This window comes from Moschus berezovskii, chromosome 13 (genome assembly GCF_049115385.1).
Source record: "Moschus berezovskii isolate FMDL1 chromosome 13, NW_MosBer_1.0, whole genome shotgun sequence".
NCBI lineage: Eukaryota > Metazoa > Chordata > Mammalia > Artiodactyla > Moschidae > Moschus > Moschus berezovskii.
Window position 1 is genome coordinate 54177488 of NC_142472.1, and position 27900 is coordinate 54205387.

At 48.8% G+C, this 27900-nt stretch overlaps 2 protein-coding genes across 6 annotated transcripts; one reads left to right on the plus strand and one right to left on the minus strand.

The window, feature by feature from the left end:
• The first annotated feature begins 4968 nt into the window (after window positions 1-4968).
• GTF3A (general transcription factor IIIA) lies at window positions 4969-14495 on the plus strand. The gene is made up of 9 exons (XM_055426342.2): window positions 4969-5364; window positions 7634-7734; window positions 9276-9372; window positions 10209-10297; window positions 11543-11616; window positions 11775-11855; window positions 12484-12713; window positions 13663-13716; window positions 14343-14495. Exons 1-9 carry the CDS (start codon window positions 4969-4971, stop codon window positions 14493-14495), a joined length of 1275 nt encoding a protein of 424 aa, XP_055282317.2.
• On the minus strand, window positions 11765-27495 carry MTIF3 (mitochondrial translational initiation factor 3). Of its 5 annotated transcripts, none has more exons than XM_055426339.2 (5): window positions 27406-27495; window positions 24376-24542; window positions 17083-17528; window positions 15738-15895; window positions 11765-14799 (listed from the first exon to the last, which is right to left on the minus strand). In XM_055426339.2, the coding sequence occupies exons 3-5, from the start codon at window positions 17525-17527 to the stop codon at window positions 14581-14583; spliced, it is 822 nt and encodes a 273-aa protein (XP_055282314.1). In that variant the 5' UTR covers window position 17528; window positions 24376-24542; window positions 27406-27495; the 3' UTR covers window positions 11765-14580. The 5 variants fall into 5 exon arrangements, with proteins under 5 accessions (XP_055282314.1, XP_055282315.1, XP_055282313.1 ...); XM_055426340.2 differs by lacking the exon at window positions 27406-27495 and adding an exon at window positions 26995-27386; XM_055426338.2 differs by lacking the exon at window positions 27406-27495 and adding an exon at window positions 26757-26974.
• Window positions 27496-27900: the final 405 nt, after the last annotated feature.

The following is a 27900-nucleotide window of genomic DNA, read 5'->3' on the forward strand; positions in this document are numbered from 1 at the left end:
AGCCCAGTAGACTTGGACCAGAGTGCAGGGGTGCACAGTGAGGCTGAGTGTGGGGGTACAGGAAGGAGTTGGGTCTTTATCCAAAAGGCTCTGGGATGCCACTGAAATCCCTGGCATTGGGCAAGGACCCCTTAGCAGTGGCGTGGAGAAAGGACTACAGAGCGGGAGCCGGCTGCAGGATGCATCTGGAGATCAGGTGAGACGACAGCAGGAGTTGCAGACGGTGCAGGTGAAGGAAGACAGATGGCTTCCACCCCTAAGGAAAACCAAGGAGCCGTCCCAAAATGGGGCAAGTGCTCCCGCTCATCTCTGCTGGGAGGTGGGGCGGCATCTCTGTGGGCTCGCTGAGAAAAGCTGATGGAGGAAATTATCAAACACGAACATCTTGCATGGGCTGCAGATAGAAACTGTGAACACTCAAGCACCTGACCCTGTGAGTAATCAGAGTAATCAGGCCCTGCTCACTAGATGGAATCTGGCTGCTTCCGGCTTAGATGGATCTGAAGCGGGTGAGGGGTGACTAAGCACTGGCCCTATCCTGGCCTGGCAATTACAGCCGCAGGAGGACACCGCAATCAGGCTGAAGCAAGAGGAGGGCTAATTAGAGTAGCCAGGCTGGAACTGCATGGTGAGCAGGCAACCAAGTGGGGTGATCTTGGATCTCCCCCCGGTCATGATGGTTCCAGGGGAAGTCGTGGTGGGAGGGGACAGTCCAAGAACAGATGCTTCCAGAGGGTGAGGACTCTGCTGACAGAGGATAGCTGGGAGCAAGGGCAAAAGAGCAGATGACGCCTGGGGACCTCTCTTGACTGCTTAGATGATCAGTGACCCCGGAGGCTCCCTGACAGACGAGGGAGATGGCAGTATCGGGGAATGTGGCCAATGGGCACATTCTCTTGCTCAATCCTACTTTGGTCGTCCTTGGGCTGACCTTGGTTCACCCCTTCACTCACTTTTTGTTTGAGCCAGTGTTTGAGAACCTAGTGTCATAACAGTTTACATAAAAAGCAGAGACATTACTTTGCCAACAAAGGTTCATATTGTCAAAGCTATGGCTTTTCCAGTAGTCAGGTATGGATATGAGAGTTGGATCATAAAGAAGGCTGAGTGTCAAAGAATTGATGGTTTTGAACTGTGGTGTTGGAGAAGACTCTTAAGAGTCCCTTGGATTGCAAGGAGATCAAACCAGTCAATCCTAAAGGAAATCAATCTAATATTCATTGGAAGGACTGATGCTGAAGCTCCAATAATTTGGCCACCTGATGCAAAGAGCCAACTCATGGGAAAAGACCCTGATGCTGGGAAAGACTGAAAGCAGGAGAAGGGGATGACAGAGGATGAGATGGTTGGATGGCATCACTGACTTGATGGACATGAGTTTTTGAGCAAGCTCCAGGATTTGGAGATGGACAGGGAAGCCTGGCGTGCTGCAGTCCATGGGGTTGCAAAGAGTCGGACACTACTGAGTGACTGAACAACAATAGCACTTCATGGTTGGCAAAAGTGATTTACATGTATTTTCTTGTTAATCCTCGCTATCTCTGATGTAGGTATTACCATCCTCAATGGACTGATGAAGAAACCAAGGTTCAGAGAGGTCAGTTAATTGACCAAGTTCCCAAGTGATGCCCATAAAAACTGTGTGAGGAGAGAAGGAAGAGCAAGTTGGGAAGAGTTGCCCAAAGTCACACTCAAGTAGTTAGTCGCAACTGGGGTTGAATCCAAAGGTCTTTCTACCCCACACCTATAAAAAAAGGAACAGAGAATTCCCTGGTGGTCCAGTGGTTAGGACTCTTCGCCTCACTGCCACGGGCCCAGGTCCAATCTTTGGTCAAGGAACTAAGATCCCGCAAGCCACATGGCATAGTCAAAAAAAAAAAAAAAAAAACAATCAATAAAAAAAGGTTCAGAGCTTTAAGTTAAACATGGGCTTCAGGGATGATGCCCTGGTGCCTTGCTTGATCTTCGAGGACAGTGGCCCTGGCTGACTGTCTTGGCTGTGCTGGACCGACACGGGAGAAGTAAACATTAGAAGATAAGAATACAGTTGGGATTAAGGGACTGGATACTTCAGGGAAGTCCATATTTGAGCTGTTTTGTCCAGTTATCACCATAACTATGTGCATTCTTTCATGCTGTGTATCTGACTTTTGGATAGGAAGACAGCTGTGTGGTGGCTGGATGCTGGGTCAGAATTCCCCTCTTGTCAGAACCCTCTTTTTTCAGCTGCTGTCTCCTTAGGGTGAATTCAGGACTATTGGAGCTATTTCGTGTGATGAAAGACTGTGTGTTAGTCAATGATGGGTAACAAACCACCTCAAAATTTAGTGGCATAAACCAACACACACCTATTATCTTACCATTTCTGCAGGTCAGGGGTCTGGGTGTGGCTTACCTAGGCTCTCTGCTTCATGGTCTCTCCCAGGCTGCAAAGAAGGAGGCAGCCAGGTTAGGGTTGCATCCCAGGGTCTGGCTGGGGCAGAATCTGCTTCTAAGCCTACTTGGTTGTCAGCAGGATTCAGCTCCTCCATGGCTGATGGACCGACAGCCTTAGTTCCCTATTGGCTGGAAGGCTATCCTCAGTTCTTTGCCTTGTGGGTGGCTCCAGCATGGTAGCTGTTTTGTCAGAGTGCACAAGCCCAGAAGGGAATGAAGGTCTGTGAGGAAGATGAAATCCCAATATTTTGTAAACCTAACCACATTCCATTACCTTTGCCTTATTCTATTAGTTGGAAACAATTCACGGGGCCCAGTCTACCCCAAGAAGGGGGTGATTACACAAGGATTGGATACCAGGAAGCAGTGATCACGGGGGGCCATCACAGAAGCCTGTCAACCACAGGGCACGTGTACAGATAGAAGGCATAAGCCAGCACAAGGTGGGGGAAAATATTTTTAAATTTTTTTCTATAAAGATTTATTTATTTACTTGGCTGTGGTGGGTCTTCACTGCTGGATGCGGGCTTTGTCTAGTTGAGGCAAGCGGGGGCTGCTCTTTGTTGTGAGGCACGGGCTTCTCACTGCAGTGGCTTGTCTTGTTGCAGAGTGCACAGGCTCTAGGCTTGTGGGCTTCAGTAGCTGCAGCAAATGGACTCAGTGGTTGTGGTACATGGGCTTAGCTACTCCATGACATGTGGGCTTTTCCCAGACCAGGGATCAAACAAGTGTCCCTTGCATGGCAGGACAGATTCTTAACCACTGGACCAGGGAAGCTTGATTTTTTAAATTACTTTTTAAGTTGAGCTCTGAGCTCTGAGCCAAGCACTTCACATGAACTGACTGTCTCACATAAATCTCACAACAATGCTCTGGCACACATATCGCTATGAGGATTGAACAGATAACACAAAGTTCAGAGGAATTAACTATAACTATCGTGAGGTCAAATAGTAAATGCTAGAGCCAGCAAGCAGAGTTAGGTCTGCCAAACTACCAAGCCCATTCTTTTAAGCACCACCTTCACTGAGTTGCGTTTTTACCTGTGCACTTGAACATCTCCTACCTGCCTCCTTCTTGCTGGTCCTGTGGTCACCCCCTAGAGCCTGGACCTCCTATTCTGCTGACAATAGTAGCCTCTCAGTCTTCCCAACTCCAGGACTTTCTCTTCTAATCCTACTATAGACACTTTTTTCCTTCAGTACCAGTGTTAGAAGGTATAAGGCTTGCTGGATAATGGGGAGAACTGAGGTCTAGAGAAGTCTGGGGAGGATTGATCCCTGGACACCTCTTTTCTGGTGGGATCACAGCCAACTGGGAAAAGCCAGTGCTCTCTCACCATAATAATTCCCGTCAGGGGACTGACCATGAAAACTTGGGTATGGAGAAGCATGTGGGAAGAACAGATGGTTAAGGGGATGGGAGGCATTGGGAAGGCAGAAGCAGAGCATGGGGCTTGGCGTGTGTCAGGAGAACGAGAGAAGGGAGGATGTGGAAGAGGTTTATCATACACCTCACCACTTCCAGGGCACAGTGGAACATAGAGGAGATAGCCAGAACTACCACCCAGGGATACCATGTACGGTGTTCACAGTAGGAAGGATGTGTGTGGACTTGTCCCTGGAGAGGAGCTGGGTCAGCAAAGGAGAAAAGCAGCATGTGAACGCATGTCCCAGACACCCTCTCCCAGTCCTCCAGACACCTGACAAGGCAGGCTATTATCCTCATGGAAGCCCTGGCTCGCTTTCAAAACTGCACTTCTTTGCAGGGCTCATCTCCTTCAGACAGGGCTTGCTGAATGATTCAGAGTGATGAAGTTTGTGAAAAATACACACCTGGCAGCACATCACACCATCCTGTCATTGTTATCCTCCTCCAAGGATGTTCTTTAAATATGTGGTCCCCCAGGAACCAAGATACCACTCAAGCCTCTGAACAGAGCTTCTCAAATTTCAATTTTTATCAGACCACCTACAGATCTCTCGGATTTCAGAAGGTCCGAAGTTCCGATTTCTAATGATGCTGCTACTCCAAAGACCACACTCTTGTGCGTACAAGTCTTAGAGCAGTGGTCCCAAATTTGAACGGTGGAATCACTTGGGGTAATTTCCAGACTGTGGATTCCCGTTTTCCACCGCCAAAAACTGTGATTTAATTGATCTGGGATACGTTCTGGGCTGGGAAGTTTTAAAAGATCTCCACGTGATTTTAACCAAGTTTAGGAAGGAGGCACTGCCCCGCAGATTGCGGAGGAAAGTTGTACAGAGCTTGCAGGAAATTAATCCATAAAGAAGGCAAACCCAAAATGTAATAGTAAGAACTGGATTGTTTGAATCATGCAAGGTTAGTACTCTGCAAAGGGTGGTGGCAGATGGAAAATACATATAAGCAGTGCTTAGGGGTCCATGTAGGACCCATGACTCGCGGGCGCGTTTTGCTGGGGTAGGACAAAGCCCTGAGCCCATCATTCCTTGCCTCCGCTTTTCTCCCGGAGGGGTAGGGAGGCAAGCAGCCGACAGGGCTCCCCGGAGCATGCGCGAACGCGGGCGCGCGCGCGCGCGGTGTCTCTCGGAGCATGCGCTAGCGCCTCGCCGGCGCTCCAACCCCGCCCCTCCGGGGTCACGCTCCCGGAAGTGCCGTGGGCCCACGCGTCGGGTCCGGGGGAGCTGTAGGTGGTCCACGGTTCGGCGGCACGTGGCTCAGCACGTGGCCGAGCGCTTGGCCCAGGGCAACCTGGAGCCGCCAGTCTCGGTGGCCGAGGCGGTGTCGTCCCTGACTATCGCCGATGCATTCGTTGCAGCCGGCGAGGGTGCCGCCCCGCCTCCCTGGGCGCCCCCTCGGAGGTTCATCTGCTCCTTCCCCAGCTGCAGCGCAGCTTACAACAAGGCCTGGAAGCTGGACGCGCACCTGTGCCGGCACACGGGGGAGGTAAACGGGCCGCGGCCCCCGGGGGCGTGACGTGAGGGCCCCCCCACGCCTTAGGTCAGGGGAGGACTGAGGACGCAGACAGGTCGTTCTAGGACCCAGAGATACCCTTATCGTGGGTCCAGGGCTCACTAAACAACGCTTTAACCTTTGATCTTGAGTGATGGCCAGCCACCGCCTCCCCAGAACTTGTAAATACTTGCAAGGCTGGAATACCCACTCCCACCCTCACCCCTCTGGTGGCTCAGACGATCAAGAATCCGCCTGCAATGCAGGAGACCCGGGTTCAATCCCTAGATGGGGAAGATCCCCTGGAGGAGGGCATGGTAACCCACTCCAGTATTCTTGCCTGGAGAATCCTTTGGATAGAGGAGCCTTGGTGGGCTACAGTCCAAGGGGTAGCAAAGAGTCGGACACGACTGAGTCGACTGACACTTCACTTTTTTCACTTTTCACCTCCCCACCCCGACCCCAATTGGCCTTAAAGGCCCCGCCTCCTGGGACTGGAATGGCTGGAGAACTTCTGAGTTCTAAAGGTCTGCAAGCAACCTGTGTTCATTCATTCGTAGTTCTGCCATCATTCTAGCCCGGAGAGCTGCAGACCCGACAGGCCTGGCTTCTGGTGTCACGGACCTTACGGTTTAATCCGGACAGACCGAGGAAGAAGTAGGAATGCAACACAGTGAAGAGAGGGCTGCTGGAGGGCGGTGGGGAAAGCCCTCTCTCTTGACCTGAGTGAGAAGGAAAGGTTTCCGCCCTGCAGACATTTGAGGGAAAAACAGCAGGCAGAACTGCCAAAGGAGCGTGTGGTCCTGGGGGCGGACTCTGGGCAGTGTGGTTGGGTGGGGGCACCATCCAAGGGGAGCCTGAGGGGCAGGCCAGGAGGGTCGTTTGCAGACCAGGGTACAGATGGCTTTAGAGCCTGGGTTTTGTTTTGAGGGCTGTAGGAAGCCTTTGGGAGGTCACAGATGAGGAAAGGACATCTCATAGAGGCCTAGGAATCAGTCTGGTTTCCTGGGTTTTTGGCAGAGTCCAGCTTCTCACAGCCTTAGCTGATGGCCCTTAACCAGGGCCCAGCCACTCCTGCCTCTGCACCTAGCACCTCCCTAACTTATAGGCCACTCCACTGTGTGTCCTCACACTCAGATCCTCTTACCCCTTGCAGCATTTGAATGCTGACCATCCCTCCCTGGGACCTTCTCCAGCTCACTGACCCTGGCCCCTGGCCCCTCTCCCACCCGCCTCTCTCCTGACTTCTTACCCTGTGACTGGCTTCACTTATGACATCCTTTATGCTCTGCCTCCCTGTCCTTCTGGCCAGTTCTGCCATCCCCGCCCCAAATCTAGGCCCTGTTACCAGGAGGCCAGATTAGAGCTTACCTTTCCTTTTAGACTCCTGGACTGTGTTTAGGATATTGGCACTCCCAGCTTCCTTCACACCGGCTGGAAGACTCGGAGCCACGTCATCCCACATCTCACACGTCAGTTTGACGAGTGTTTTTCGAGCCTTCTCCATGCCAGGCTGTGCAGAGTCCTCTGTACCTGCCTGGCAGCGCAGTTCTTGTCTTCCTGTCCACCTGCTTTGCTACCAGTACCGTCATCTGAGGCCTCGGTGCCTCCTTCCTACATGGTCGTGGGCACATATCCTATAGTTCAATACACAAAACTGGTTATGTGGGGGACACGTTTTGGCTTTTCCTGTGGGGGGCCCTTCCTCCCAGCTCCTGGGTCTCGAGTGGTGGTTACACGCTGGGCCGTGAGCTTTTCTGGGTGTGATACAGTCCTCTGTAGCTGTGCCAGGCATTCCCTGAGCAAATGGTGGACTTGTCCAGGACGACACGGAGCCTGCCCTGGACTCTGAGCAGATGAGGGGATGCTGGGGAGAGGAGGCAGGACCAGCGGACATGGACTGTGCTGACGGCAGCCAGGAAGCCTTTGAGGGGGCCACTGCTGAAGCTCAGTGTAGGTCAGGAGCAGTTTCACGATGCTGTAGTGTTACTGTGGAGGCTGCCCGCCTTTCTCGTCCGTTGCTATTCCTAGGTCAGAATCTGCTGCAGCAGCCTAGTGAGAAGTGGCTGCAGTTTGGTCATGTAACCCCAGAAGGGAGAACCTTCCCTGGCCTCCTGTAGCAGGTGCTCAGCACTTACTGGCGGGAAACCACCTCTGCAGACAGAGTCCACGGCTTTGCCCATTACACAGGTTAAGGCTTTAAGTCACACCAGAGTTACTGACTGGGACAGGACTGACGTGCTTTTTCTTTCCTTCCTGCTAGAGACCATTTGTTTGTGACCATGAAGGATGTGGCAAGGCCTTCATCAGGGACTACCATCTCAGCCGCCACGCCCTGATTCACACTGGAGAAAAGCCCTTTGTGTAAGTGGGGCACTGTCTTTGGGCCTTTGAAGTGGGTCGTGTTTGGCACAGAAAATTGATCAATGACTTATGAGATCAAGAACGTGGGGCTTCTGCATCTCCTCAAAGGAGACTTGGTTTGGAATATGTGCAGGAAAATCGGGGTTTTGTGTGTCATCGTGTGTGACAACTTCAGGGGTGGGTTCATCTGAAGGTCTCTTGAGTTTGAGCCTCTCAAATGCTTCCCTGGCAGATCGAGGGCTCTGCATCCTCAGGGCTTTTATGAACCAGTCAGCTGCTGGGATAACAGACATAAGCTTGAGAAAGTAGAACTGTAACAGTTTATCTTCTGTTTCTTTCAAAGAAGCCCCTGCTCCTCTGCCATGCCAGGATTAATTTCATTCTACTCAGAGTTATTCCATATCTCTGAAAGGGTGGATATACTGTTTTTCTTTTAAATTGGCTACTTTAAAGCAGTGGATCTAAAATTTGGGTTGCCTCAGAATCACCTGGAAGGCTTGTTAAAAAGATGGAAGAAGCTTGCCTGCTCATCAGGAAGGCCCAGTTAAAGTATATATATATATATATATATATATCTGTATGGTGGAAAACTATACAGCTGTTAAAAGGAATGCAGGTGTTCCCTGTGAAACTTGTAAGAAAATCTCCAGGGCTTATTAATTGAAAAACCAAGTTTCAGAAGAGGGTGTTTATCAGGCTACCTTTTTGTGTGTTAAAAAGAACCCGGAGGGTAAACAGGAAGACCTCTATTTGTATTTGCTTCTGTTTATATAAAGAAATCCTAAAAGTTATAGAACAAAACTTGAAATATTCTTGCCTGTTTTGGAGCAGTGGGAGGCCTGGGTGGGTAGGAGGCAGGGGTGAAAGGATTCATGCATTTGTGTCCCTTTTCATGCTTTTTGGTTTTTACTTATTAGTGAAATGATGGCTAAGATTAGGGCTTGTAAAGGAAGCCGTGCTTCATCAGATTTATGAAAAATCATCACAATAAGAGCACAGATTTTAAAAAAAGTTCACAGAGAATTTAGATAATTCAGGGTCGAGATATAGAAACACTTGTTAGGGCGACCTGTCCCAGCTTGGTGAGATGCTGGAGGTTAGAATAGTCATGGTTCCGCTCCAAGTGTCTGTTTTTGCCTCTGATGATAAGCTGAAACCAGTTGTTTTGAGGTCTTTTTCGAAGTGCAGTTTGTAGAGACATTTCAAGCAAAATTAAAGTGATCAAGTTCTAAATTGAGGACAGTTTCAATGTGGTTTAAGTCTAAGCAGGGTGTGGGCTTTTGGAACTAGTGTTTCCACCTCTCTGCCCACTGTACAACGTCTGCTGCACTGTGCTTAGCTTCAGAAGCCTTACGTGAAAATGCATTTCGTTACATGAAGTCAGACTGAGATGCCTACATGGTATGGCTTAACACTTCAGAATTTGTTAAAGAATATTTTACACTGTATTTCAGAGTAGATCGCTTTTATAAAGTGGGAGGAGGTAAACATCTTAAAATTCTCTCCCCTCGGTCTGTTCATGTTTTGGTATTTCGTCACAGTTGTACAGCTAGTGGCTGTGATCAGAAATTCAACACAAAAGCAAACTTGAAGAAACATTTTGAACGCAAACATGAAAACCAGCAAAAACAATACGCCGTAAGTATGAATGATTTTATATGCTCAAATTCTCTAAATTTTATGTTTACTGCCTGTGTATCTAAAATGTTCATTAGCTAAATTTTGTCTGTCAAATATCTGAATTTAGTTTGACACTAGCTATAATAATATCATAATATTGGTATCGTTTTGAAAGCAGACGTTTTTTGCTAATTGTATTATTGGCTCAGCTCAGTTCAGTTCAGTCACTCAGTTGTGTCCAACTCTTTGCGACCCCATGAATCACAGCACACCAGGCCTCCCTGTCCATCACCAACTCCCGGAGTTCACCCAAACTCATGTCCATCAAGTCGGTGATGCCATCCAGCCATCTCATTCTCTGTCGTCCCCTTCTCCTCCTGCCCCCAATCCCTCCCAGCATCAGGGTCCTTTCCAATGAGTCAGTTCTTTGCATGAGGTGGCCAAAGTATTGGAGTTTCAGCTTTAGCATCAGTCCTTCCAGTGAACACCCAGGACTGATCTCCTTTAGGATGGACTGGCTGGACCTCCTTGCAGTCCAAGGGACTCTCAAGAGTCTTCTCCAGCACCACAGTTCAAAAGCATCAATTTTTTGGTGCCCAGCTTTCTTCACAGTCCACTCTCACATCCATACATGACCACTGGAAAAAGCATAGCCTTGACTAGATGGACCTTTACCAAATGAAACATTTTTTGCTGTTTCAGACATGCTACTTTTCGAAGCTTCTTGAATTTTATAGTAACTAGATGGGTGAAAGAAGCAAGACTATAACTTCTGCAGTATTTTTATCTTCAAAGGATCCTGTTATGAGCTGTTCTTTGATTTTTTCCAAGACTAATGAACCTTTACTAAACAGTGCAGTTTTGAAGGTTGTAAGAAGACCTTTAAGAAACATCAGCAGCTGAAAACCCACCAGTGCCAGCACACCAATGAGCCGCTGTTCAAGTAGGTACTTCGCATGGGTGAAAACCTCTTCAAGCTCAGGCAGAGGCAAGATTAAAATGCACAGGTGGCGTGCACATGCTCAGAAACAGTTTCTTAATCAACATTTTCCTGTTGTACGGTCTATGTCCACTTATATATTGGGGCATTTGAGAATATGCTTTTGTTTCCTCAGAAGAAAGAGTAATGTGTTTCAGAATCATTTCTGAGATTAGTACAGTTGTGGTTAAGCTTAACTATCTATATAGAGCCTGTTGAATAATACGAAATGTCCTTATGAGGATGCTGAGTATTCTTTTCCTGTAGAACAAAGGTAACTGAGCTTAGCCTGCATTAGAAGGGGTTTCAGGAGGAAGAGGAAGAGGGGACTGGACATGTTGGCAGAGACTTGCAGAGGGCGCCTGGTGACGGCTGCCCTACAGAGCCCAGGCTGACGGCCGTGTGCGAGCTGCACTGAGCTGCTTGCGCCTGTCTCTCAGCTCACCTGCCCTGGGCCTGGGACTTGTGGCAGCAACAGTGCCTGTCCCCACTTGCAGCCCTGCTGCCTCTTGTCATGCTGCTGGTGGCCGGAGTGCAGAAGTGGCACGTGCTTTTTATGGCTCCCCAGAGGCAATGCATCTACTGCCCTGTTTTCTTTTCACACCAGCCCGTGGCAGCATCATTAAGGAAACCAGACACAAACGATTCAGGATGGTTTGGGTATTTACCCCAGCCATCTTTCTGTGGCCATGGAAATGAGGTGTATTGTCCAAAGTACAAAGATGGAAACAGTGTTTAATTTGATCACATAAGCATTAAAAAACAAACAAGCATTTTTTTCTCGGTTTACTCTGCCCAAGGCTGGTCAAGTAACTTGCATCTCACCTGCAACTAGGTCTGAATTTGAAGTCCCAATTTTATGACTGCTTTGGTTGTAAGAGAGGGGCTTTCCTGAGAGGGGCTCAGATGGTAAAAATCTGCCTGCAATGCAGGAGACTTGGGTTCGATCTCTGGGTCAGAAAGATACCCCTGGAGAAAGCAGTGGTGACCCACTCCAGTATTCTTGCCTGGAGAATCCCATGGACAAAGGAGCCTGATGGGCTACGGTCCATGCGGTCACAGAGAGTCAAACACAAGTGAGTGACTAACGCTTTTACTTTAGTTGTGGGAAGAGGAGACTGGCAGGGTGAGGACAGCATACTGTTTATTTTAGTAGTTAGTTCTCTGACAGTGGGTTGATCGGCTGACACTCATGTGTTGTTAACGCAGGTGTGCCCATGAAGGATGTGGAAAACACTTTGCCTCCCCCAGCAGTCTGAAGCGGCACGGGAAGGTCCACGAGGGTAGGTCCCGGTGCCCACCCTGACAGGCACAATAGCCATAGTATGTGTAATACTCTGATCTAGCTTGTTTTTGATATTTTCCTTTCAGTCTAATTTGATTGTTGTTTATACTGAATATTCACAGAAGACAACATACCAATCTGTTTGCTTTTTAACAGGCTATATATGTCAAAAAGAATGTTCTTTTGTGGCAAAAACATGGACAGAGCTTCTAAAACACATGAGAGAAACCCATAAAGGTAAGGCCAGGATGGGGGACATGATAGAAATATAATATCTGCCCCTGTGGAACTGATTGAATGCTTTTAGAGGGTGAACTATTACCCATGCTCGGGAAAGTAATAGATTATTATCTGTTACTCTCTGTGGTATGTCTCTGTAGTGTGTCTTATTAAGCGCTGGGTCCCCTGGGTATTGGACACATGAGCAGAGACCCGTGGCCCTAGGTTCGTGAGGAGCTGGGCCGGGTCTCCAGGCCTGTGCTCACCTGGCATCATAAACGCTCCAGCGGGGGAGGCACGTGGGGAGGCCCTGGCTGGCGTCTGTGGGGGCAGCTGGGTAGCGTGCCCTCTGTTCCCGAGGACAGTGGAGCAGACGGGTCTGTATAACTTGCTCCCCTGCCCGCAGCCCCATGTAGAGAAGCCCTGTGCTTAACAGAGGGCCGGGGGACCGTGTATCACATAGGAATTTAGGAAACCTAAGGCACACCTTCAAGAAGCACTGGAATTTGTTTCCTCCACCCGACATTCTGATTGGTATGTTGTCATCAGGTTTCTGCGTTGAACCCATTACTTGATATATTCAGTGTTAGCTTTTTCTCTGTGGCTAACGCCGGGGACGCGGGCTCCCTTGCTTCTGCTCCCCCAGAGGAAGTAAGGTGTGGCGTGTGCCAGAAAACGTTTAAGCGCAAGGACTTCCTGCGGCAGCACATGAGGACGCACGCCCCCGAGCGGGACGTGTGCCGGTGTCCGCGGGCAGGCTGCGGCCGCACCTACACCACGGCCTTCAACCTCCAGAGCCACATCCTCTCCTTCCACGAGCAGCAGCGCCCCTTCGTGTGTGAGCATGCTGGCTGCGGCAAGACCTTTGCCATGAAGGTGAGCCCTGCCCACCCGCCTGTCCCTGGGGGCGGGGGCCGTCCTTGGGGTCTGCATCTTTTCTGCCAGGCTCCTGGGAGATGGGGGGGCCAAAGTGCGGGGGTCTGGCCTGTCACTCTGGCTCCAGCGGGAGTGGTTCTCCACCAAGCTGGGCAAACACCAGACAGGCCCCCCCTGCCCCTGGTTCTTGAAGTCCAGCCCTCAGCATGGATGGAACCTGCCGGAAATGCATGTCCAGGCCCCACTCCAGACCCACTGACTCGGAAGTCTGGGGGATGGGTCCACTCATTTGTGTTTTAACCAACTTCCCGGGTGATTCTTAGGTGACTAAATCTGAGACCCAGTGGCCGGTGGCACCATATGCGTACTGTTCGTAAGATGTCTTGGGTGTCCTTTTGACACCTGATGTCTTGGGTGTCCTTTTGAACTGCCATGGGCTGGGGACTGGGAACGGGGTGAGGTCTTAGAGCTTCGGGATACTAGTCCAGATTTTGAGAGCAGGACCCCAACCCTGTGGACCCGGCCCAGTTGGTGCTGTCACAGGCAGTGACCGTGAACTACAGTAGACAGTGGGGGGTGAGGGTCGTGGTCAGTGACAGAGCGGAGGAGAGTAGACCTGGCCAGATTTTCCAGGGGTGTTGGGGGTGCTGTAGACACCGGGGCAATTCAGTCTCCCTCTTCAGCTCGAAGAGTCCATTGAGAGCTGGCCCCCTCCCACCCCCGCCCCCTCTGCAGGCGGGGAGCACACACTCCTAACCGGGGTCCTCCAGGAAGGCAGGGATTTCAGTGGAGGAGGGAGCAGCCTGCTCCAGTGCCAGAGGCCGGATCCCTCCGCAGAGCAGAGCAGAGCAGAACAGAGAAGGGTGTTGCTTCATCTGAGTAACTCATGGACTTGAACAGACTCCAAAGGTGTCTCACAAACACACTCAGCGTCTCTCCTTCATTGCAGCAGAGCCTCAGCAGGCATGCCGCTGTGCATGACCCCAACGTGAAGAAAACCAAAGTAAGTTGAGACTTAGCATGCTGTAGATTTTAAAACATTAATTGCTTAAACCAGATGCTAAATATGCTATTTGGCATATTTTCAACTACTGATTAGTTTGTGAGTCTGTACGACTACTGAAGGCAGTTGTGTGGCGTTCACATCCTTATTTACGACAGTTTTATTGTATGCTGCGGTAGTTCTTACCTGACAGGCATACGATTCTGATAGTGTTGGTTTTGCATTAAAGTTAGTCGTCCCTTGGTATCCATGGGGAGTTGGCTCTGGGACCCCCAGGGTGCCAGGGTCCACAGGTGCTTGAGCATGTGTGGATTTTCGACTGTGCTGGTGCCCGTGTGCCTCAACCCCTGCCCTTATAGCCCTGAGTGCCAGGGTCATCTGTCCGTGCATGGAACCTCCGCACACCCTCCTGTGTACCATGAATTACCTCTGTGTTACTTAACAATACCTAACACAGTGGAAATGCTGTGTAAATTGTTGTGAGCACATGGCAAATTCAAACTTTGCCTTTTGGAACTTTCTGAATTTTTCCCTTTTTAAAAACACTTTGGACAGGCTGTTGGTTGACCCAGCTGCAGAACCTGCAGACATGAGACCTGACGGTTCTGTCTCCCTTACTCCCAAAGGTGAGGCCGTCTCGTGGGAAGCGGAGCCTGGCCTCCCGGCTCAGTGGGTACCTCCCTCCTAAGAGGACACAGGGCCAGGCTGTGCCTCTGCTCAGGAATGGGGAGCCGCGGAGCTGCGTGGAAGGCCACGCGCTCTCCACGTCGCCATGCTGACCGCAGCTGCACATCCGCCTGTGCTGTGTGGAGGACCAGACCAGCCAGTGCAGTTCTCTCTCCCGGAAGCCTGTGTTTATTAAAGTCACTGGGGCAGGACACCAGATGCTCCGTCCTTCCCGTCTCCCCTGTTCAGAGCGTCTCCTCTTGGGGTGCCCAGAGCTGCTCTCCACGCAGCCTCCTCCTTTTTGCTCAACGGACGAAGAACACACATCACAGCCTTGCCTCCTTTGATGGGCTGCGGCCGGGATGAGAAAGTTGCAATTCCAGACACAGTCTGGACGATTCGATTACACATCTCTTCCTGGAAGAGGAAACGAAAGGCTAGTGTAAAACCAGCACCTCAGGTTCTTTCCGGTGTTCCTGCTTATCTGATACCCACAAAGGCCAGCATTCCTGAATTGCTACATAAGGGATTTGCGAAGTCAAATCGTACAGACCTGGTGAAGCTGATCGAAACCTGTACAATAACCAGGTGGTTATACAAACTCCATGTAACTAGTCCAATGCGCTAAAGGCTTGTTAGTTTAGAATCCCCCATCATGACACTGAGAGGCTATGTTTGGCCCAGACCACCCTCTCGCAAAAAGTGCAAAGTGGTGGGTTTGGGCACTGGCAGGGCCCCATTATCCCCCTAGGTTGTCAGCTCGGTGCTGTTCCCAACTGTCCTTCACAGAGTCACTGAGGTGGTCAGAAAAAGACAGACACATGGTTCTAGAGATTCTGGGTGGGCTGGACTGGGCCCAGGGCCTGGGTCATTCTATCCTGGAGCTAGGGCTGAAAATCACTGGAGTAAATGCTGCCTTTATCTGCTGCTGTGTAACTCCAAAAGCGAAATCCACAGATCCTCCACAGACTTATCCTGGGACTGTAAACCAACACTTTCTAGAAGAGTTTGACTTGAATGCTTCTCATAGGCATTTATAAAGAGGAATCGGACTTAAAAGGATGAACCCATACAGTCTCTAGTTTTCCTGTTTAAATGGTAGACCCTCTAAAGTCTGTGAAGTAGAGTGGTGTATAGCCCTGAAGTGAGGAAGCAGTGTTCTCTCATGGAGAAGTACTTAATGCTACAGTGGAAAAAAACTGTGTACATTTTGAAAACCCAGGTAGAAGGCTGCCGCCAAGACTGGGCAGAATTATTACTTTTCTCTACCTTTGCGTTTTCCAGGTTTTCCACAGCTGTATTTGTAATTCAGAAAACAAAGACACAGGCAGTCGCTCAGGCCTGTTTTCACTCACCATTTTGTCCTCGGGCTCGTCTGTGCTCTTCCCTTTCTTTACTGTAATCTGGACTTTGTACTTTTTCTCGATCCACTGCTGAATCTGTTTACTCTTTGTGTCCAGATCGTGTTGTCCAATATTTGAAGAAAAAGTCAGTTCCTTGGTCAGGGTGGGTCCTGGGTTGAAAGAGCGAGATCTGGGGCTAGTCTGTGAGGCCTGTGTTTTATCACACGTGCGTCCTAAGGTCTACGCTGCTGCAGGCCCTCCTGTCTGCCTGGTATTAACAGTTTCACCCTCCAGTTAAGTAGAGATAGACAGGTGAAAGACCACTTCTGTGAAAGACCACTTCTGTAGCTGCCAAGTAAGAGTACCCAAACAGGGAACGCTGCTGTTTATCACTGCCATTGTTTGATGAAAGAACAAAGGAATGGTCCTTTCAAGAGAACCAGGGGCTTTTTTGGGGGGGGGGGGTAGTGGGTAACAGGTGTTCACAGTACTTTTTATCTTTTTTAATTTAAATAAAAATAACTTCTAAAAAGAAACACCTCCTTGCTTCTCAGAGCTCCTACCAGCTGGTCAGAGACCTCTGTCAGCCTTTCCACCACCTCTGAACCAAGCTTCTCAGGCTGCTCACCTTTTTTAAATGTGCCATAGTTTGATGCCCTTAGCAGGGCAGCCAGCCTCTTCTGGATACTTTGTTTTCTAGTCAATATTCCTGTTGCTAAGTGTGACTAGAGAATCGACACATTCTGACCTCGAGTGATCAGCAGTTACTAGCCATCGTGAAAAACAAACCTCTTTACTTAATTCAGCTCACTGCTTCTGTAAGGTTTAAGTGATGAGTTGGTAAAACACATTGAGTGTTCCTACCCTGACTATCGCAGTGGGCATGGGCGATGCTCTGGGGATGACTGCAGAGTTAGGAAGCACTTCTCTGTAATGAACTGCCTTCCTCCCCTCAGAGATGAGGGGGGAGAAGGAGAAGGGACCCAGGGCAGGCGAGAGGCCAGGCCAGGACCAGGACTTCGTCCCCACCTCTCCCACACCCCACCCCATGCGGCGCTCTGCAGTCCCAGCCTTGGGAGGCCCCGCCACAGTCCGAGGGGAAAAGAGCGCCCATCGCTGTGGCGGTGGTTGCCGTGTCTATCCCTCATTTTGCACAGGTGTAAAGGAAGAGATGATGGACAGAGTAGCAAGGAGAAAAGGAACAGAAGCAGGTGGATGAAGAACACACGCTGGACACAGCAGTAAAATGGGATTCCAGTTACTCACCGCCTGTCATTACAGGCACCTGGCAGATGCCCGATTTAAACTGCAGATCTGCCAGCCCGAGGGACCTGGGAGCAGAAAGCAGGGTACCTACCCGGCTTGGGCGTGGCCCTCTCTGCCTCTCTAAGCCGCAGCCGCTCCTGGTGGATCTGTGCGCCCGTCAGGAGCTGGTACTGCGGGGGCTCCGCGCTGGGGTCCCTCTTCACCAGCCGGAGGTCCCGCTCAGCCATGAGCCTGATCACGTTTGCCCGGTGCATGTGGCCCAGGTCGTTGCCCTGCTCGTCCAGCACGTGAATGATGCGCTCGTTGATTTTTCTCCCAACGCTGCTGAAAGCCGTCTCGTTCTTTTTTTTCTTTGTCCTCTCATCCTGGGTGTCTTCAGTGCTAAAAGCTTTCACCTGGATGAGGCAGGACGGTCTTGGGGACTGCCGTGTGGGTGCCGGCCCCTGTGAGATGTATTTGCCCAAACATCTTCTAACGCAGTAATTCTCAGTTTTTACGGTTTGTAATGTTAACTTCTTGAGGAAAAGAGCAGCCATCCTATAAAGCAGGGAGAAAAGATCATTAAAACCCAGCCGTTCATTCCCGCGGGCTGGTGCTGTGGTACACGGAGGCGGCTGGTTGGAGGTGAGCGAGAGGACGCAGCGCTTCAGACAGCGCTTCTCGGGGGCGCTCCCGGGGCTCCTGCTCGAGCACTGCCAGGCTGTGGAAGGCTGGGACTCTCTCTGGTCCGACTCTGATCCTCCTGGGCTGTGCATCCCAGCCCTCTGTCTGTCACCGCCGCACACACCCACACTGAGCAGTAAATAGCACAGAAAGTGATGGGAGGTGCGCACTCTCACTGCCCTGCCCTCAGATACCCTGGTCGGTCCCTGGGACGCTATCCCGCAGAGCTAACTGCCGCCCAAGCCCTCCACCCAGGCAGCACCCTCGGGTCAGCGTGTGCAGGACTGAGCTCCACCTGCCCTCCCGCCCCCAGCTCAGGCCTCCTGTCTCTATATTACACACGCACTTCGTGTGTGATGTAGAGCCAAGTGATCCCCAGACAGCTAAGTGATCCTTAGCCCTTCTTCTTCTCTTAGCTGTTCATCAGCAGATCCCGTTGTTCCACCTCTAAAAGCCACCAGGACCCAACCACTCCCCATCCCCTCCCTTGCCGTCACCCTCCCCCGAGTGCCGTGATCACCTCTCACCTGGGTCAGGTCCCAGCTTTCTGACCGCCTCCCATAGCTGCCCTTGCCCCTGATGACCCATCACCCATGCTTAAACACGGACGTCAGACCACGGCCCCACTGTGCTCACAGCCCTCCGGGGCCCCCACCTCACCCCACCCTGCCCACAGCACCCAGCCCACCGCCTCCACTCACTCTTCCAAGTTCGCGGGCTCCTTGCTGTTCTTATAAACACTACACACACACACACACCCCTATGTGATCCTTTCCCTCAGACAATGCAGCTTTGTTCAGTTCTCAGCATCGCCCTGCCTGTCCACTCTCTAAATGACACACCCCATCCTTGCAGACCCATCACTTTGCCCTTTAAAAACATGCACTGCTGACATTTACCCGCACACAACATTCGTGATCTTCCCTCAGTAGAATGTAAGCTTCATGAGAAAACATGTCTGTCCGCTGGGTTAGGAGCGCAGCAATGAACCCACTGGTTTCTAACCCAGCACCCAGAGTCTGTCCCAGTACATGCAGCATCCTCAGTATCCTCATGGGGCAGATTCCAGGCCCCCCGGAAACACCCAAATCCACGGACACTTGAGTCCTGCATGTAAAACGCTGTGTGTTTGCATGTAACCTGTGTGTATCCTCCCACATACCACATCGTCTCTAGGTTACTTACAAAACCTAACAGTGGAAATGATATGTCAATAGCTGCCTGGCATAGCAAATCAGTCTTGCTTTTTGGAACTTTCCGGAGTTTTTTTTCCCTGAGTACTTTCAGTCATGTTTGGTTGCATCCATGGATGCAGAACAGATGGACACGGAGGAGTGGCCATCTGCTGAATGAATGTGTGAGTCAAAGGAGATGGTCGGGGGAAGGCGGTGTCTGCGGGCATTTATCCCGGGCCTTCAGGTGCATCACCCTACCCGCCACACAAAAGGCTGGTAAGTGCGGTATCTGTCTGTTCTAGAAATACTCAACTTTCCTCCTTATATCTTCTTTTATTCAAAACCTAGGGTCTTTTTTCCCAGGAGTATTCAATCATATCACTGTGTCAGCTTCTTCTGACGATCTTCTATAGCCCATGAGAAAATAGATTTATGAATAAACCTTGAATAAAACGACCCATACTTTACCAAAGAAAAAAACAGTTCCTAGCTGGCATTTCAAATGTCCACCACCCTCCATGAGATCTGTGATGTTTCATTCACAGTGAATGAGGCGCCTGGAGTCATGCAGAAGGACCCCACGTGCAGACGCTGCAGAGGCCCCAGGATGGCACTGACACTGGGTTAAATAGCTGAGCCACGTCAGAAAGTCTACAAACAATGCTGGAGAGGGAGTGGAGAGAAGGGAACCCCCTTACACTGTTGGTGGGAATGCAAACTAGTACAGCCACTATGGAGAACAGTGTGGAGATTCCTTTAAAAGCTGGAAATAGAATGCCATACAACCCAACAATCCCACCACTGGGCATACATACTGAGGAAACCAGAACTGAAAGAGACATGTGTACCCCAATGTTCATTGCAGAACTGTTTACAATAGCTAGGACATGGAAGCAACCTAGATGTCCATCAGCAAACGAATGGATAAGAAAGCTGTGGTACATATACACAATGGAATATTACTCAGCCATTAAAAAGAATACATTTGAATCAGTTCTAATGAAGTGGATAAACTGGAGCCTATTATACAGAGTGAAGTAAGTCAGAAACACCAATAGTGTATTAACACATATATATGGAATTTAGAAAGATGGTAATGATGACCCTATATGCGAGACAGCAAAAGAAACACAGATATAAAGAACAGAGTTTTGGACTCTGCGGAAGAAGGCGAGGGTGAGATGATTTGAGACAATAGCATTGAAACGTATATTACCATATGTGAAATAGATCACCAGTCCAAGTTCGATGCATGAAGCAGCCACTCAAAGCCGGTGCACTGGGACCACCCAGAGGGATGGGATGGGGAAGTGAGGTTTGGGGGTGGTTCAGGATGGGGGACACATGTACATCCATGGCTGATTCGTGTTGATGTATGGCAAAAACCACTACAATATTGTAAAGTAATTAGCCTCCAATTAAATTAATTTAAAAAATTATAATACTAATCATCAGTTCAGTTCAGTTCAGTCGCTCAGTCATGTCCGACTCTCCGCGACCCCATTAATCACAGTACGCCAGGCCTCCCTGTCCATCACCAACTCTCGGGGTTCATTCAAACTCATGTCCACAGAGTCGGTGATGCCATCCAGCCACCTCATTCTCGGTCGTCCCCTTCTCCTCCTGCCCCCAACCTTTCCCAGCATCAGAGTCTTTTCCAGTGAGTCAACTCGTTGCATGAGGTGGCCAAAGTATTGCAGTTTCAGCTTCAGCATCAGTCCTTCCAATGAACACCCAGGATCAATCTCCCTTAGAATGGACTGGTTGGATCTCCTTGCAGTCCAAAGGACTCTCAAGAGTCTTCTCCAACACCACAGTTCAAAAGCATCAATTCTTCGGTGATCAGCTTTCTTCACAGTCCAACTCTCACATCCATACACGACCACGGGAAAAACCATAGCCTTGACTAGACGGACCTTGGTTGGCAAAGTAATGTCTCTGCTTTTTAGTATACTATCTAGGTTGGTCATACCTTGCCTTCCAAGGAGTAAGCGTCTTTTAATTTCATGGCTGCAATCAGCATCTGCAGTGATTTTGGAGCCCAAAAAAATAAAGTCTGACACTGTTTCCCCATCTATTTCCCATGAAGTGATGGGACCAGATGCCATGATCTTCATTTTCTGAATGTTGAGCTTCAAGCCAAACTTCCATAATTCAAATCTGAAAAGGGTTTAAACCTTCTTGACTTACACAGGAGTTATGCTTCAATACTAGCTGAAGTTTGACTTTAGATCAGCAAAGTTGAAGATATACATATTTCTTCAAAATAAACTTTACATGATGCTGCTGCTGCTAAGTCACTTCAGTCGTGTCCAACTCTGTGTGACCCCACAGACGGAAGCCCACCAGGCTCCCCCGTCCCTGGGATTCTCCAGGCAAGAACACTGGAGTGGGTTGCCATTTCCTTCTCCAATGTGTGAAAGTGGAAAGTGAAAGTGAAATCGCTCAGTCGTGTCCGACCCTTAGCGACCCCACAGACTGCAGCCCATCAGGCTCCTCCATCCGTGGGATTTTCTAGGCAAGAGTACTGGAGTGGCTTGCCATTGCCTTCTCCGAAACTTTACATAGATAAACATAAATACAGAGTTGGGGGAAGAAAAAAATGTGAAATTTAAGAGACAAAGTCATTGAGAAACTTATTATCAGGAAAATTCTCAAACATGTACAGAAGAAAGAGCAAAAGGAAGCCCGAAGCAGCCATCGCTCAGCTCCCTGACTCTCAGCACGTCAACCAATGTGCTTCTTCTCCAGCAACAACTGCTCCCTGGACCCCAACATCCAGGAACGACTTCACAGTAAATCCCGTCTCATCAATAGACAATTGAGTACATCACCTCTAAGAGCTGAGGACTTGCTTATCTTCTGAATAACAACAGTAACACATCCCAACTAATAATCATTCCTCTACATCATCAAATATCCAGGCTTCAGATGTCCCTGGTAGTTATCATTCTGTTTACGTTTCATTTACAACTTGATTGCATGAAGAGACTCTCACTGGCCAAATGTGTGATCATTTACACATCAGTGACAAATTCATTTCAACACACCAACCATGCAAAAATCCATGAAAAAGAAAGACAGTTTGCCACAACTCTATGTGACTAATACCCTGACTTCTTACTTTGGAAATTGGTCATTAAAGAAAATAATCATCCCCAGTCGATGAAAAAAAATTTTCTTTAGAGGAGAATGCCAACTAATATCCGGAGAAGAAAAGTAAAAGTTAATTGAAAACCACCATTTTCCCAACTCCAATCAGACCACTGATTCAAGCTTGTTTAGTCTCTTAAGTCATGTCTGACTCTTTATTCAGGCCTCAGTTCAGTTCAGTTCAGTCGCGTCCAACTCTTTGCAACCCCATGAATCACGGCACGCCAGGCCTCCCTGTCCATCACCAACTCCTGGAGTTCACTCAAACACATGTCCATCAAGTTGGTGATGCCATCCAGCCATCTCATTCTCTGTCGTCCCCTTCTCCTCCCACCCCCAATCCTTCCCAGCATCAGAGTCTTTTCCAGTGAGTCAACTCTTCACATGAGGTGGCCAAAGTATTGGAGTTTCAGCTTTTGCATCAGTCCTTCCAATGAACACCCAGGATTGATCTCCTTTAGAATGGACTGGTTGGATCTCCTTGCAGTCCAAGGGACTCTCAAGAGTCTTCTCCAGCACCACACTTCAAAAGCATCAATTCTTCGGTGATCAGCTTTCTTCACAGTCCAACTCTCACATCCATACATGACCACTGGAAAAACCATAGCCTTGACTAGACGGACCTTTGTTGGCAAAGTAATGTCTCTGCTTTTTAGTATACTATCTAGGTTGGTCATAACTTTCCTTCCAAGGAGTAAGCGTCTTTTAATTTCATGGATGCAAACATCATTAGGCAAAAGGCTGATGAGGAAACAAGGAGTTCATGGGGTGCCAAAGGGTGACCCAAGGAATACTTCCAAATGGAAGCAGGAAACACATGCTCCAGCCGTCACCCCATAACGGGTCAGACCCAGCACTCCAACACCCTAACACTTGTCTTTTCATGGGACGGGTGATCCTTCTGTGAAACGGGCCTGCCAAAAAGGCTGAACTGCAATGGCATCAAGCCTCTAGACTGAGCTCCTGGTTTTCAAGGATACAAGGGCCAGACTCTGAGAGGAACAAATCAGATGACACAACAAGGAAACCACTGACAAATCCAGACTATGGGACAAGACTGCTGGCTTCAAGCCTTACAAAAAAATCAGTGTCACTGGGAACCTGAATTAAAAGACTAAGGAGACATAATCATAAAATTCAATGTTTGAAAGAGAAGCAATTAAAAAGACACATGGGGATAAGGGAGGAAGAACTGCATATGGCCTAGATTCATGATGGATTAGATTCTATCAGAAAAGTACTATTTTCTCAGCCACGAAAATGGCATTCTTCGGAAATCTTAGGCAGTTAGTCATGACATCTGCTTACTTACTCTGAAATGGTTCAGCAGCAAATAAATGTGATTATGGCAACATCTGCAGAATCTCGATTATGCTTATATGAGTGCTTAGTTGTTAGTCTTTCAACTTTTCTATGTTTAAATTTTTTTTTCATAATTAAAAAGTTCATTTTAGACAGAATCAACAACCTACCGGGAGGAAAAAATTCACTAGTCATGCCAATGTGACTATTCCAGTCTGTGTAATTGTATATTTACTATAATTTAATAAACTGGCACTCTGACTTTATGTATCCTTAACAAATATTTCTTTCATTAGCTGTAAGTCTATGTTTAAGCAGAGCCTATGTCTAAGGAACTTTACAAACTTAATGGTCTGACTTTTTTTTTTTTTTTAAAGCAAATTGCCTTTCTTTCTCCATCTGGTTTTCATCAGATCAAGTCTAAAAGTGCCTTACCTGGTAAACAGTGATGATTTCAGTCTAAGGTAGAATGTGTACAATTTTCTGTTAACCAAATTAGCTAAAAGCTAATGTGTATTTTAGAGAAGGGCTCTCAGAAGCTGGAGGCCCACCAGCATCACCTGGGGATGCTTTTTCAGAACACACAATGTGTCCTCACCCCTCTCCTAGTGAACAGCTCCTGGGTTAGGACCCCCAGAAAAAGATGGCATGAGAAAGTGAGTAATAAAGCATTACAGTGTAAATGGATTCAAGTAACTTATGCTGAGATGTCTTGGACTACCCTTAACCTTTTAAGATTGATGCAAAATAGGAAACCCGTTTCTCTGATGAGATGTCTTTGTCAAACATATAACAGCCTGAATGAATCAGATCTATCAAAATGAAAATGCTTATGTTTTATGACAATACTGGTACACTTGGTCACTCCCACAACTATCGTTTCTGAGACATCCAAAAATATTTTAAGAGCCAGTTACTTAAAATGCACAATTTGATAGTATGAGTATCCATTTCTGATTCTGTATTTATTCAGACCTTACTGAAATCATGCTGTGCTTTATCAGCTGCATCTACTGGTAGTTTTAATTGAGTAGCTAACTCCACATTCTAGAGACAAACAGGTTTCTTTTTTGCTGTTGTTCTTTACTTACTTGAGACAGGATCACTGAAAAACTCCACATCCTCTGAGCACCAGGGGACAGACTGACAGGTGTCCCCAGAGCCCGTCTCCTCTGGTCGTGGCTCCTCTTCTGCAGCTCCTGCTACTTTCTGTCCTCACTCCACTTCCTGGGGCTCTTCTGCATCATCCCTGACTATCCTAGACGATACAAGAAAAAATGTCAAGTTACATTATTCCAGATGTACACAACAGGGGAATTTTGGTGTTTGATCCACATATTCCATAAGAACTGGAATGTAAACATTAAGCCATAAAGTGGGCAGTCCTGAAATGTGTGGCACTTCCTGGTTGCTGCGTGTTTTAGGTGAGCTTAGGGCTGCATCCTTCACACTGTCACATCAGTCTTCAGTTGTCTCAGAGGAATCACATTCTTTGAGGACTGTTACCAAGTTCAAGCTTGTACTGCTCACCACACGGCAGACCAACAAATCGACAGATGCGTTGTTTGGACAAGGAATGGTGATTTTGTCTGGAAAGCCAGCAGACTGAGATGATGATGGACTCGTGTCCCAAAGAACCAACTTCCCTGAGTTAGAATTCTGACATCTCTTATATGTAAAGGGAAGGGGGTAAAGTCCAGGTTCCAGCCAGACTCCAGAGGGGATGTGTTAATTTCTTCCTCCTTGCAGTCATTCAGAGGTGGGACTGGACAAGGTGTTTTCTGTGAGATGAACAAAGGTATTTGACCTTCACCTGGGAGGCAGGTTCCTAAAGATGGACCACTGTGTAATTTAAGCTTGCAGGCAACATCTCTTTAATGATTAACTGGAATACAGAGGTGCTTCCCTATTATAAGACTACTTTCGCCAACTTTCATTAAGAAAATGCTTAAATAGTCAGAAAAGTTAAAATATTACACAGTAAACACCCCAATACTCATTCACCGAGATTCCACTGTCGCTCTCCTTGGTGTATGTACATTTATTCCTCTTTCCATCCATTTTATTATGTTTCGATACATTTCAAAGTAAGCTGCAGACACTGCTACTCTTCACCCTCAAATACTTCAGCATGCATATCATTACCTAGAGTTCAGTATTCGTTTACAGCTCTTTTAGAGACAAAATTTACAAACAATGACAAGTTTTAAGCATATAATTTGACAACACCTCTGTTACCAAACTCCTATCAACTGATGAGATGAAGATAACTTCTATTTATTTGTTCACTCACTGCTTTTCTTTCCTACATAGCTGATGTTGTATATTGATATCTATTATTTCCTGGGAGGTTGGAACAAAAGTTAATGGATTCTAGTGGATTAAATATTTATGAAATTAATTTTTCCAATTATGATGACTTTTAAGAAGCCTCTGTCATATCTTCCAAAGGAGTTTCACTAAGTCCTTCTGCCTGCAGGCCTGTCCCCAGCCCCATGTGACCGATCTGGTAGGGGCTGAGCACTGCAGACCCCAGGCCTGCAAGTTGCTGTCTGCTGGCTTTGGTTTTGCATAAAATATTCTCCATACCGAGATGGGCTGTTTAAGAGCTAGAATAGTGACTAAAAATACTGGAAAAAGCCAACATAATATCTTGGCTAATTACTTAACCACATTTCTTTAGTCATAAAATTTTAAATTTATTTTATTTTTTATTTTATTGAACTAAGTATCCAGAAAACATTTTTTAAAAAGCTTTTAAATCCTGAGCTCAAGACTCGATACTAAAAGATGTACTTAATCCTGTATATTATTCTTCTAATCCATCATCTCACCTTCCAGAACCCCCATCTCAGAGACCAGCATCTTTTCCAGGTCTGCTCTCCCGCACTCCCACAGCTAATCCAACACCAAGGCTTCTCACTGTTACTTCCAAACACCAATCAAATCCACCTACTTCTCTCCATGTCCATCGCCACCAGCCTCCTGAGGACACCTCCCACCATCAGGCTCCTAAATAGGCTCCTGCACCTTGAACTCTGCAGTCCCCGCCTCTGCACTGCTGGTGCTGGCTCCACACGCAGTGCCCGCCCACCTTAAAACTGCCTGCACACTAAAGACCTACAGCTTTCAGGAGGCCAAAAGGCCCTTTCCGCCTCATTCCACACCAAATTTCCTTTATGCCTAAACCACACTGGCCTTGCTGACCTTGAATGCTCTTCAGCCTTGGTTTAGGGAACTCCCTTCCTGCCGAGCGCTGCCTCTCTCAAGGCATTCCTCTGATCACCTCCAAGACTAAGCCGATCTCCCCTGAAAGCGCCACCCACCTCTCCCCCGCCTTTGTTTTTCGAGCTCAACGGTCAAGTATTTCCACAGTATAACCTCTTTCCATGATTATAATTTTGTGATTATTACTGATTCTCTCCTTCACTAGACGGTGAGTTCCGTGAAGCAAGGAACACACGTGGCATACCCTTCCTGGAACAGCGCCTGGCACAGTAAAACCTCACAGCGTGCCCTCGGAACTGCGGCTATTCAGTAAGAAAATGATTTTACTTCTTTCAAGGAGACTTATGCCGGGGAGCCCAGTAAATGATAAACGGGGGTAAAAAAAGAAAAAGAAACCCCAGATGGTTCCGCGACTTTCCTCCAGCATCCCTCCTGAGGCAGCCGCAGACAACAAGGGTCTGCAGGTGTCTGCGCTGTCTCACCTGCCAGGCGCAGAGCCAGGGGGCGAGGGGAGGGGCTACGCGCGCCGAACGGACCAATCAGGAGCGCTTGCGATGGCCACGCCCCCCGCGCGCCGCGGCGCACCCGGGCAGGAGCCGGCCGTAGCGACTTCCGGCGTGCGTGCGTCCCCGTATGTGCGCCATGCTAGCCGGACAGAAGACGTAGGGGCCGGAAGGACGGGCGCCCGGCCTACCCCGGGCTCTAAGACAACTTTACACCCCGGCCGCGCTCCGGCCGCGCCGCAGCGTCTGCAGTCCGCCGGCAGGTGGGCGGTATTGGCCTTCCAAGGACGACGACACGGCCAAGCGCAAGGCCGCAGGCCCGCCCTTACGACCCCGTCTGCTCGCCGCAGGTCCCCTCACTCGCGCAGCGCCCCTGGCCTTTGGCTTTACCTGTACCGAGCCGCCGATTGATGAGGTTTGGCGGCAGCAGCCCGCAAGCGGCTCCCGAGTGAGAACCTCGTCGCTTTCCGTAGTGGGCGGGGCCTCGACTCCTGGCTTTAAAGGGAAGGCGACGTTAGGAGGAGAGCGTTTCCGGCTGGCGGCTTCAAGTCCTCCGACAGAAAGGGGCGCTCAGCGGCCGCTCTCCCGGCTCCCGCCGCCATAGGTGGTGCGGCGATCGGAGGCTCGCTTCCCCTCGGTCCCTTACGTTGGCGCCGACCTCAGTGTAGCTGCGTTCCCAGTGGGCTTACAGCTTGCATACGTCTTTCTTATTTAATAAAATACTACTTTGATAGGATGGTTAATCAGCTCATTCCAGTCGCTCAGTCGTGTCCGACTCTGCGACCCCATGGACTGCAGCACACCAGTCCTCACTGTCCATCACCAACTCCCGGAGTTTACTCAAAATCATGTCCATCCACTCGGTGATACCATCCAACCATCTCA